Genomic DNA, 12,666 nt, shown 5'->3' with positions numbered 1-12,666 from the left:
TCACTATTTTGATATGTGATGTAGCATTAGACTTCATATACATATTATATATTAGCTTTCTTTACATGTTTATGTGGAAATGCATTTATTTGATGTTGTGGATACTCTAGATGTTAAAAAAAATTTAAAAATGAATAATTTTGTGTTTTTTTAATTTTGCCGACTTTTTGCCGACTTTTTCAAAAAACTCCCGACTTTGACGAGTTTTTCAACTTTTGGACCCTTGCCGAATTAATCCCGACTTCGACTTTTTCCACATTGGCTAGACCTTTCCTGTTTGAATAAGTTTCTTGTCAGAATGATGCTTAGTTTCAGTGCATCCTAATGTTACTTCAGATCTGATCTAGTTGTTGAAGTTTCAAAATACTGCAAGTGAACAAAGATTTTAAACTGATTGCACTGACTGTGTAGGGTCAAACTTGTTTGAGGAGACTGTGCGACGTTCTAATCTTATCACACTTCAATTGTATGAGAAGGAGGGGGCTTCTTCAGGGCAAGCTGCTGCTGCATCTATATTGTCACGCTATTATAGTAGTCAAGGAACAAGTTCTAGTAAATCTAGAGAGTCCATAGTAAGTTCCAATTTGTGGTGTTTTACTCCATTATATGTCTTATTTAAAGTAATTTTATGCTGTTTAAATCAATGAGCTATTTTTTTCTTTTTCTTTTCTATTTATATCAGTTGAAAGATGGTAGATTTGGGCAGCTTGTGAGGAAGCTGTGCGTGTGGAGAGATTCTGTGGTAAGTTATTATCCCAGTAATCAACTTTTGCCAACTCTCTACTTGCAGCTTACATATTATTTAATATTGACAGACAAGTTTTTTTGGTAAAGTTATTGTGGGTGGTATAAAACATAAAGATGGATGTGATTTATGGGTATGTTACACAAAAAGGAAATTAACAACTCAAATAACCTATTGAGGAGATGCTTACACAATTATCTGCAATTATTTGGTATTTTCGTCTTATAGTGAAGCTATCCACTTTCCATGCATGTTGGACGTCAACAGCATCGGTTAAAAAAGGAACATTATATTGCTTTCCTATTCCATAGTTCTGAACTTATCATTCAGTTCGAGCAATGATGATATCTTCTGTAATTCCTAATTGTGCATATCTATCTGTCCATGATTAACTAATAATTAGTACTTGATTTTCTCTACATAGTTTTTATGAAATTTCAGACAGTTTTTCCAGTACAGGGTTTGTTCTTTTGGTTAAAGGCTAATATACTGCACATGCTTTTATAATCCCTAATACATGGTTAGTTAATAATAATATCTAACAGATTAGAGATGTATAACATAGAAGTTTCATGTACATTGTAACATAAAGCACAATTAACAAACTGTTGAAAATCAGACCATGATTAGCAGATTCTGCACTCAGGAATTTAATCTAAATCCTAGATAGCTTAAAGCTGAAAACAGCTATCAAAATAACAGATATAGGGTGGTTTAACTTACACACACATACTACTGATAATATGAACATAAAATGCAGATCCGAATTCTCAAAACAGCTCCTCTATTCTACTAATTATAAAGAATAAGATCACATTGCAAAAGTCTCAAATCTCAAACTTGCCAACCACCCTGGTGGTGCACTGTTCACCTCTTTTATTGAATAACAGACAAGGGAAGATACATTGTATCTGGGCACAAGCAAGAAACACTAGGTTTGACTGTGTCAAACCCTAACCCTAGTTTGAACGAGTGTTGATAACATTGGTGAAAAATCGCCGATGTCTAAAAAAAATGTCGGTTTTTTCCGGCTGTCGGAAAATTGGCTTCAGATATTTGCAATTTTTTTGCTTTTTTAAAAACCGTGTGGTGTGACTAAATATCAGGACGTTTTTACTTTTAAAAAAAGTCACGTGCTGTTCGTAAAATTGCGATTTTTGCTGAAATTTCATGCCATGGTAGGAAACATCGCAGGCTGGTGGAACCGACATGGGGTTAACTTTTTTTTTTGGGGGTTTTTTGCCCTCATATGTGTTTGTTGGCTGTTGAGGAAGGAGGAGGGCTTGTGTTCATTATCAGTTATTGTAGAGATAGCTTAACAACCGTTGTCATAATCATGAAGGATTTTTAGTGGAATAAGGATTCGATTTCATTTGCTAACCAGTGTTGAATCTTCCATTCACAGTTATGTATCTAAATCCCTCTGTGTTAATGCTTTTTTTTTAATCATAGATTTATGTCTGCTTGCTTGCCTATATTTTGCTTCCTTTTTTTCTCATTTTCCCTTGATTTTCATGCTCATAAAACAATGTAAGTGTTTTTTTTTCCCATTTTCTAATGGGATGACAAGCCTGATTTTAATTTTTCATCCATCCTCTTATTGTCATTTTTCGTTGCTAATAATCTATTCCAATTTTCTAAGGTTTTATTTTTTAAATGAATCGACTGTTATTTTATTTCTAGTTGGCGTTTAATGCCATTTTCTTGTGTTTTTGGTGCCTTATGTTCAATTTTTGAAGCTGTCCATTTCCATTGCAAATATGCCAAAGCCTTGGATCCATTTTGATAGTATGGGAAACTTGAAGATGGGATAAACCAACAATGATTAAGTTTCAAATTGTGTGGGTAGTGTTACCCACCATTTTGTGGGTGATATCCCTAGGAGATTTTTTTTTTCTCTCCAAGATGGTCCTCAGTCGGTAGCCAGCAACCCCTTGTAGCCACTATCTAGCTCATTGTGCCATTTCTCCGCCACCTAATCCAGCCATGTGGTTCCTCGTCCATTTGCCATGATCGTATGTTTGAAGGTGGGCCTCCCAAACCTAAAGGTATGCCTTGTAATTTGGTAATTGAGTATTATAGTTTGCTTATCATGGACACTCCTGGGCATGGATTAATGTGGGGATTTGGCAGAAAGAATGGGTTAGGTCTGTGATCTTGTTCCCTAAACCCCTTTTGGATATTAAGTTTTAACCTTGCATTCTAGTCTCGTGGGATGGTATTTCATGGGAAACCCCGATTTTGGTTGCGCGGTCCTGCTCCCTTATCCGCTTATATTGCCCCCTTTCCACTTCATTATTACCCCATTCATCATCTCTCCCACCTGGGTCCACATTCCTCCATTGGGTCCACATAGCTCGCCCCTTTTCCTTGTGCATATCTTGGGTCATGGCTTAGAATGATGCTGGAAGGTTGATGCAACTAAAAAGAAAGATAAAAACATATTTGGCCACATTCAATAGGGAGATATACCACAAAATGCAAAAGATGGCCGGGACAAACACATTTAGCACGTGGGCAAAAGACAATACATGAGCTCTACCCCATCATCATGGCCATCACCCTGGTTCCTACAAGTTCTATGGACCTCTTTCATCATAAAGGAACCCATGATTTGTCCCAACCCCAGGTCGGAAATGAACCACCCTACCTTAAAAGGGGGTATTCACTGCTATATCTTATGCATCATGCTCTTACCCCTTGAGCTCTGAGCAGTTAATTAAAGAAAATCATAAAAAGGAAAAAGACATATAAATAAGGGTGGAAAAATCTAGGTCGAGGCGCCTCATGTACCACGATTGCTCCCTCCTATACATTATAAACCCAAGTATGGGCTTCCCTTTTATTAGCTATCCTTGTACCCCAACATGTGGCCCAAGGCTGCCCCTTCTCACCTCATACTTTATTCACCTATCTGTCACATGCCGCCACCTTTTGAAGGATGTACCTTAAATATATTATCCCCTTTAGAAGTAGAAACCACCTAATAGGATCCTTGGTTAACCCCATTTGGAGTTTAGGAGACATTGTGCACATCTCAAAGCCCATTATGGAAGGGAAGGCCATTATGAAGTCCCCACCTATAGTCCATGATTGGTAGGTTCATTTACTCAATTTCTCTAATGACTTGTTGTACTAGAAGGCTAGGGGATGGATTAGATGTTATGCAGGATTGCAGATGGTCTCCATCTTGGGTTTGGTCTCCCTATATGGTGTCCTAATCCTTTAGAGGGCTACATTGGCACATGTAGGGTGTGCGTTGAGAGCCATGGGCCTCCACAATAGTAGACAACACTCTATGGATCCCCAAAGATGGTCAGAACAACACCACTATAACAATCATATAATCTCGTTGGCTGGGCTAGATCATTAGGCCTATAAGGCCTCTCACTCAAGCATGGAAGAAGGCTATGCAAGCGAAGGGAAAAGGAGAAGTCTAACATAATTCTTGTGAGGGTATTCCCTCACATGTGCGAAGAACTAGGGCTGCATTACTGCTGCTCTAAGTCTGCAATATTTGTGAAAGAGAAGAAGGCTCGGTTGGGAGGCAACAAGATCATCTCCTTAAGTTAGAAAGGCTCCATCACAAGCGAAGGAAGAAAAGGTCGAAGGTCATTCTAGAGTATACAATCCAAGGTCTCTATAGTTGCTGGAAGAAGTGTCGAAGGAAGAAATACAAAGTGCTGGAAGGAGGAGGACAAAGTGCTGCAAGAAGAAGTAATCTTGATAGGGTTTGACTTGTGCTTGGAGGATATTCTTGTCAAGGGTCTAGGGTTTGGCATTGATCAATAAGAAGCTTCAATAAGAGAAACTTACTAAAGGGTTTTCCTCTCAAGAGAAGAGAGGTTTTGGCCCTGGCAGAGAGCCAACATCTTGTGTTCTTGTTCTTATGTTTTTGGTAGCAGTTTGATGAAGTACTCACACATGAATTAATAAGAAGGAGAAGAAGTTTAAGCTAACAAGAAAAAGTATAAAGACTCCACAAATTGTTATCAAGTCACGAAGAATCACACTACACCTAATTGCCCTTGATTCTTCAACATGGTATTAGTGCTAAGTGACACATCAAGGAAAGGGCATCCCAAGAACACTCATCAAGAAAGGAAATCTACAAAAGTTGAAGCATGAAGCCAAGAAGTCTCAATCACTTCAAAGGTCTACCTTCTATCATTCATCAAGGAAGACTACAAAGCAAGAAGAAGAGCCTTGCACAAAGGCACCTACAAGAAGAACAAATCAAAGAAGAACCTACATCAAGCTACAAGTCATCAAGCAAATCTCATCATCAAGCTAGTTCACTTGGAGAAAGCAACTTGAAGAACATCAAGATCTAAGGAAGGCAATCCATCAAGTCTTCAAGGAGAAAGCAAGTCCACTACATCTCAAAATCTATCAAGTATATGTCCCATTCTGAATATACATCAATGTCTTTTTGCAAGGAAAACAATAAATTGGCAGGTACCAATAACTTTCTTGCATGGAAGAAGAAGATTGATTTACTTCTCAAAGAGAATGAACTCCTAGAACACATCAAAGGGAATGTTACTATTCTCGCTAAGGAACAAACTCAAGCCTTAGCCAAGTACAATAAGGATGAGACAAGAGCTCAAAGGATTCTAATAGAATCCATCAAAGACTCTCTCATTCCTTATGTCTCCAAACTTGAAACATCAAAAGAAATCTATGATAAACTAGTAGAGCTATTCTCGGTAAGCACAGTTGGAGAAGTGATATCTCTTCGAAATGAGTTGTACAAGATGAAGATATCAAAGGAAGTAATAGCTCCCTACTTCATGAAGATCTCTGAGATGAGGGATCAACTTCAAGAGCTAGGGGAAGTCATGTCTGACAGAGAAATGACAACTGTAGTACTTAATGCTCTACTTGAGGATTAGGGCAACTTCACATCAAGCATATATGCAAAGAAGGAAGTCATCCCTCTAAGTGAAATGTGGTCTCTATGCAAGATAGAGGAAATAAGACTCAAAGCAAAGGAAGATGTGGGATCAAAGGAGCAAGCATTTGCTACCATGGCCAATAGAAAGGGAAAATTGGCAAATTTGGTCCACGAAGAACAAACAACAAAGATATGTCCAAAATCCAATGCTATGGATGCCAAGAATATGGACACTACAAAAGGAATTGTCCTAAACTAAAGGAGGACAACAACAAAAGAAAAAGGGAAGAAGCTCACATGACTCAAGAGGTGAATGAAGAAGAAAAGAAGCAAAAGAAGGAAGATCCTCCGGATCTGTACTATGACTAAGTCAAACCCTTTACTTAAGGTCTTCTTTCAAAGTTTTGAGTAGGATGGGAGCATGTAGGAATAGAATAAAATTGCATGGCTAGAAACATCTTCTAGAGTCTAAAACCATGAAGTACATAGAGTTCTAGATACTCACGTAGAAAGAGAATCTATAAATGAGAACAAAATGCATGCTTAGAAATATCTTCTAGAATATAGGAGCATGGTAAATATATCTCAAGATATTCATGTAGAAGGAGCATACCTAGAATAGGACCTCATCCATAATGAAAGAAAATTGATCATGATTAAGAATCTTAGAAGACCTCCATCATTAAAAGGAAAGAAACATTTGTAGGGTAAGGGTCTTCAAGCTCCTATGATGGAATCTTCAAAAGAAGATTCATAAACAAAAGAAGATGTCTCATTGGGAATCCCATTCATGGGATTCAAGAAAAGGATGATATGTAGGCAAGCTAAGATGAAGCAAGAAGGGTCACATGAAGGACAACCAAATGAAGCTAAGATGATCAAAGGAGAATCAAGACGAGGTCAACAAAAGAAAATACTCACATAAGGAGTATAAGATTGCTGACTAAGAAGCAAGTGAAGAAGAAATGCTGACTAGTCCTAGAAGCAAGCAATGAAGAAGTGCTCTCACAAGGAGTAGAAAGTGGTTGACCAATCTATCCAAGAAGAAGCAAATGAAGAAAGAGATCAAGCATGTGAAGAACACCATGATCACCAAGAATCACTATCTGACAAGATACTTTGAAGACATCTCCTGAAAGAAGGCATGACAACTCTAACAAAGGAAGAAAAAGATCAAAGGACCCTTGACACCTATGAAGGCCTTGGAGATATGAAAGGTGCAGATAACTGATTCTACTCTACGAAGATGTCATGATGAAGAAGCCATCCAACAAAAGCACCATTTAATGTTGAAGCAATATTAGGATGAAGTCATGAAGGGCTACTAGATCAAAGCATGGGAACAAGCAAGTACAAAGAAGCATCCATGTGAAGAGTAGTTTGAAGCATAGACAAGATGACAAGAAATAACTAGATGACAAGAGAACCTGATATATGACAAGAAGGCCACTTTCCACAAAGGAAGCAATGACATGACAAAACAAGAAGGGAAGTGATCGATGGATGGTGCCCTACCAAGAAGAAGTGCGAACAAAGACTTCATGACATCAAAGGAAGGAAGGAGATCAAGCAGCTGGAAGACCCATGAAGAAGAAGTTGCTGATGAATGGACAAGTCCCTAGCTAAGAGGGAGTTATAACAAGTTCCCAATTACAAAGGAACTTAGACAAGTACCTTGTCAGAGGATACTTGGGCATGTCTTCCTCAATTGAGAGGAAGTGATAGACACAAGTCACACAACATTCTTGTCTTCACTTGGTAAGAAAGAATGGGAGGATTGGGTAATCATCTGGCATTCAATACTCTTTAAGGATGTGTAGGGCATCCAAGACAAGAGTAGGCAAGAGGATTGATATTCTTTGAGTGTTGGGAACCCAAGATAAGAATAGTCCTAAAAGGTCATACACAGTGAACCCCCGGGTGGGTATGTACCTTGAGAGACAATGACTAAGGTGTCTATAAGTCATTGGTCTCACCAAATTTTTTCTTGGATCTGTTGAGTGATAGAGTTGTCAGTCAAGGCCTTGCTGTGAAAACAATGTTGGTTATTATGATGCTATAACAAATGGATTGCCAATCCAGTTTCTCTTATGTGAATTCTTCAAGATTGAACATAGCCAAACACCTTGTAGTGTTTTATGAATACCTCCCTAGTTAAGAGGGAGTGTTGAAGGAAATGTAACTAGGTTCGATCTTCATAAATGTACTTTTGATATTTGTACTTATTCAAGAAAAGAAATATTATTTCTATAATACATGTCAATGAGTTTTTGGCTCATTGAAATAGGTATAGCACACGTTAAGTGCTATAGGTGAGTCAAGAAGTCAAAAGAAAATGATTGAAGACCTTAAGAGCATGTTACATCATGTATGTTTATGTATTAAGAGTCAAGAGAATACCTCCAAGCAAAGTCAACAAGTCTCCTCCATGCAACGAAAGCTACAAAAGAAGCAATTCGAATTTTAAAAGGCAAGTTGGCCTACAAACAGTAAGTCGGCCTAAAAGGAGGGACAATCCTCTATATATAGAGGCTGTCCACTCCACTATAACGTCAAGCAAGTGCCTTTGAAATCTGCGAATTGAAGGGACAAGGAAAGGGTAGAAAAGAGCGAAGGAAAGGAGCCTCTAGTGCAGCGAAGAAAGGAGGAAGAAAAACCAAAGTGTTAAAGGGTTGTTACAGTCACACGTGCGAAGAAAGGAAGCCCTACCTGCGGTCAGAACAACACCACTATAACAATCATATAATCTCGTTGGCAGGGCTAGATCATTAGGCCTATAAGGCCTCTCACTCAAGCGTCGAAGAAGGCTATGCAAGCGAAGGGAAAATGAGAAGTCTAACATAATTCTTGTAAGGGTATTCCCTCACACGTGCGAAGAACTAGGGCTGCATTACTGCTGCTCTAAGTCTGCAATTTTTGTGAAAGAGAAGAAGGGTTGGTTGGGAGGCAACAAGATCATCTCCTTAAGTTAGAAAGGCTCCATTAGAAGCATAGGAAGAAAAGGTCGAAGGTCATTCTAGAGTATACAATCCAAGGTCTCTACAGCAGTTGGAAGAAGTGCTGAAAGAAGAAATACAAAGTGCTGGAAGGAGGACAAAGTGTTGTAAGAAGAAGTAATCTTTATAAGGTTTGACTTGTGCTTGGAGGATATTCTTATCAAGAGTCTAGGGTTTGGCATTGATCAATAAGAATCTTCAATAAGTGAAACTTACTAAAGGGTTTTCCTCTCAAGAGAAGAGAGGTTTTGGCCCTGGCAGAGAGCCAACATCTTGTGTTCTTGTTCTTATGTTTTTGGTGGCAGTTTGATGAAGTACTCACACATGAATTAGTAAGAAGAAGAAGAATTTAAGCTAACAAGAAAAAGTAAAAAGACTCCAAAAATTGTTATCAAGTAAAGAACAATCTCACCACACTTAATTGCCCTTGATTCTTCAACAACGACATGCATAGATTATTATTTGCCCTCTTGAGAGACTTATTCTTTCATTTATGAGCTAATTTGGTGGGCTTGTCACCAAAAGTTAGATTATTAGATTATTATTTTATTTTTGGGGCTTATGTAAGCCAAGGAGGCTATTTCGAACTCCTCATTAGTGTATAAATACAAGTGAGATGAGTTCATTTGCTCATCATCACTTTGGATTGTATCTTTTCTCTCTCTTGAGAATTTCACACTTTTTCTCGGAGGCTATTTCGAACTCCTCATTAGTGTATAAATACAAGTGAGATGAGTTCATTTGCTCATCATCACTTTGGATTGCATCTCTTCTCTCTCTTGAGAATTTCACACTTTTTCTTGGAGCATGAATTGGAGCTTTATGGATGAATTTTGATGTGTGGATTTGGTTTATCTTGTCTTGGAGCTTCTCTATTGTCAAATTGTTGATGGTTGGATATACTCTATTACATGTAAGTAGATGCTTTTAATGCTATTCTTGTTTTACTTTGCCATATACATTGTACTGGGATTTTCGCTATTTTTAGGTCTAATTGCTGCATGCATTTACTGGTTAAATTGTGGAATTTTGTCTGTATATAGCATCTCTCAATGTATGGGCCATGTAATGTGAATGGAATCTCCTAGGGGTAATTCTATCAACGAATTTATCTTGATAAGCCATTACCTTTTGCACATCGAAGTATAAAGGCTGCAAGATTGCTTCTCTTTGACCTAAAGGGCTAGCGAAGTAGTCTTGAGGCCTCCTTAACTGGGAATCAAAGATCCTCACTCATATTCATTATAGACTCCATTCTCCCAAGACTAAGGCACTGATCTCCCAAGAGGTGGTCACCTAAAATCATATCTTTTTCACCTTTTATTAGGTCTAACAAAGTTGGGTCACGTAGGGCATCATTTTCTTGGCAAACTATCCTTCCAAAAAGTTTGATTTCCTAAGGTCTCCTGCGCTGGTGTCTCCTCAAGGCTTACTCCAATTTTGAAGCCATTTTGACGGTGGAGTTGTGAGAAAATCCAAGCCCTACCTCCAAGATCAAACTTTTCCCTAGCATCCCCAAGGCTAGTGCCTCATAGGATCAATTCAACATCTTTAAGTGAAAATTCTTTCTTTGATCGTTTCCCCCACCTTGTCGAGGGAAAGAACATCATTGGTTGCTAAACTCCTTCCTCCTGACTTAGACTGGGTCCACTTGGTCCCATGTAGTCCCATTCGTTTGAGAGACAATTCTTCAAGAACCATTTGGGATACCAATTTTAACAAGGATTTTAAGGATTGGGAAACTCTTTCACAAGTCATATTTCATAAACCTAACCCTTAAAATCCTCCCTTCTTTTCCCTAGAAGACATTGTACCTTGTGTAAAAAGCAAGCAAGCACTATCTTTCCAACTCTTATGGGAAGGGGATTATTTGGGTCACTCCACAACCTTTCATTGATTTATCCTTCATTGGTGACTCCATAATATACTGAGTCTCCTCCCATCGGTGAAAGTTCGTAAATAGAAGGGAGCCTTAGTTGAGGTGACGTTGGGCTAAGTCTCCATTTGTTGCCCTTGGCTTAGCATATGCCCTCTAAGGATCCTCATTAGGTCCCTTGCTAGTTTGAGTGGTAACATTTTGATGTTGTTGCCAGGACGGAAGTAGGTCTATCTCCCTAGTGAATCATTGAGGAATTGATTCATTGACGACATTTATAAAATATTCCTCTGGCAACTCCACTCATTGTCCAATCCCCTAGTTTACTTGAAGGTGACAACATTCCTCCTTTAACTAGGGCTGCTGCAAAAGGGGAGAGCGAACTCCATCACCTGTTGGAACCGCTCCTCCCTGAATTTGAGAAGGTCAGTGATCCATCTCCAAAGATGCCATCTAGTTCAAACATCGACCCCGAAAAGATCAACCCAAGGTTACGAAGAGTGAAAGACACTTGGTTAGTGTCTTTGCCCCTTTGAAATTGAGTAATGACCCCAAGACACTACCTGAGAAATATAGCCGATGGTTACTTGGACTGCCCATGGTTTCATCGAAGAATTCTATTGGCAGATGTTCCCCAGAATGAACTGTGATGAAGATAGGCTCATGAAGCTTTTTGCCCTATCACTTGAGGGATAAGCAAGAGATTGGTATCTTAGCCTTCCCCTTGCATGCATACAAGACTCTGATGAATTTGAAGACCCATTCATGAAGAGGTGGTCATCCAATGCCTAAGGGACCTTCAACGTTGAAAAATTCTACCAAATAACCAAGGGAAGGGAGGATGTGCAAGAGTTCATTCAAAAGTTTGATCGGGTAGTCAAAGGTATACCTGATCATTTGAAGCCATCTGAAGCCAACATCCTTGATAAATTCATAAAGGTAATGGGTGGCCACCTCACCTATGTGTTAAGGGATAAGAAACCTTCCACTTTGGCTAAGTCTAAAGAAACGACAATGGAAGTTGAAGAAAACATACGAATCTCAAAGGTGGACATCAGTTAAAGTTGAAATCAAGAAGGAGAAGTCGAAAGATCAGCATGAGGAAACTCTCCTTTCCATTCCCAAACTGATGGAGAAGTTCACTGAAGAAGCCAATACACGTGAGAAGGTTATCATGAACAAAATCACCGCCCTGGAAAGGGCCCAAAAATCGAGTTATATCCCTAAAGGAAAACCATTTCCCAAAAAGCAAAGTGAAGAAGATGGGCCAAGCTCTTCTCAAATCGCAAACACTTTGGCTCCAACTAATGCCGTTGAGCCAGACTCTTCATCTGAGGATGAGACAAGTGAGGGAGGAGGAAAGTGAGGATGAACAAATTGATGAGTAAGCCAATCTTGTGGAATTTGACATCTTCAACATTTTGCTGGGGGGATCATACACACATCTTCCCATTAGTGAGGTCACCCTTAAAGAAGAAAAGGAAGAATCCATTCTTAACTCTGATAACGAGGGAAGATTCAAAGGGGTCCAATATTCCCAAAAGGAAAAGGGCAAAGACTCCTCACCTCCTCAGGAATCACCTAAGGAAGATCCATCACCTAAGCAAGCCCCTCTCAAAGAATCCATTACCAAAATTCCTCCCAAGAAGGATCCCCCAACAAAACGCAATCTGAAAAAGGATCCTCCTAGGAAAGAATACATCAAGAAGAATGAAAAGGGGAAGGAAATTAAACTCAACGTCAACATAGGAGCTGACGTAGGAAAGATGACTATACTTGTTCCTCTAAAGGAGATTTCTAAGCTTCCCGAGCAACAACAACAACTTAAGAAGTCCCTGGGGATTAAAGAAGAAGAACTACCTGAAGAGTTGCAAAACATTCATATTTCTGGTCGAAGCCCTGGGCATGAGCCTTTCTTGCTTACCTTGGCTATCATTGACCTCTTCTTACATAATTGTATGTTAGACTCGGGGGCTTTGGCAAATATCATGCCTTTGATTGTTATGAAGGAATTGGGTCTCAGCATCACTTGACCATATAAAAAGGTGTGTGGTTTTAATTCCAGACCCATGGAAGTGGAAGGTATCATCAAAGGCCTCAAGGTTTCTTTAGCTATGAATCCCGATATATCCCATCCTCATGGATGTTATTG

The 12,666-nt window shown here is 39.0% G+C and overlaps 1 protein-coding gene across 1 annotated transcript in view; it reads left to right on the top strand.

Moving 5' to 3' along the window:
• LOC149248820 (protein RRP6-like 3) overlaps positions 1 to 12,666 on the top strand; it is a 301,074-nt gene that overhangs the window by 159,602 nt on the left and 128,806 nt on the right. Inside the window, exons 6-7 of the mRNA XM_089458557.1 lie at positions 412 to 572; positions 683 to 742. Of these exons, the coding sequence (XP_089314683.1) occupies positions 412 to 572; positions 683 to 742 (221 nt within the window). The remainder of the gene's footprint in view (positions 1 to 411; positions 573 to 682; positions 743 to 12,666) is intronic.

The sequence above is a fragment of the Pinus tabuliformis genome, chromosome 7, assembly GCF_031772625.1.
Source record: "Pinus tabuliformis cultivar Carrire ecotype Pingquan chromosome 7, CPIR1, whole genome shotgun sequence".
Lineage (NCBI taxonomy): Eukaryota > Viridiplantae > Streptophyta > Pinopsida > Pinales > Pinaceae > Pinus > Pinus tabuliformis.
The sequence above is the reverse complement of the archived record's forward strand: the minus strand, read 5'-3'. Positions and strand labels throughout refer to the sequence as shown.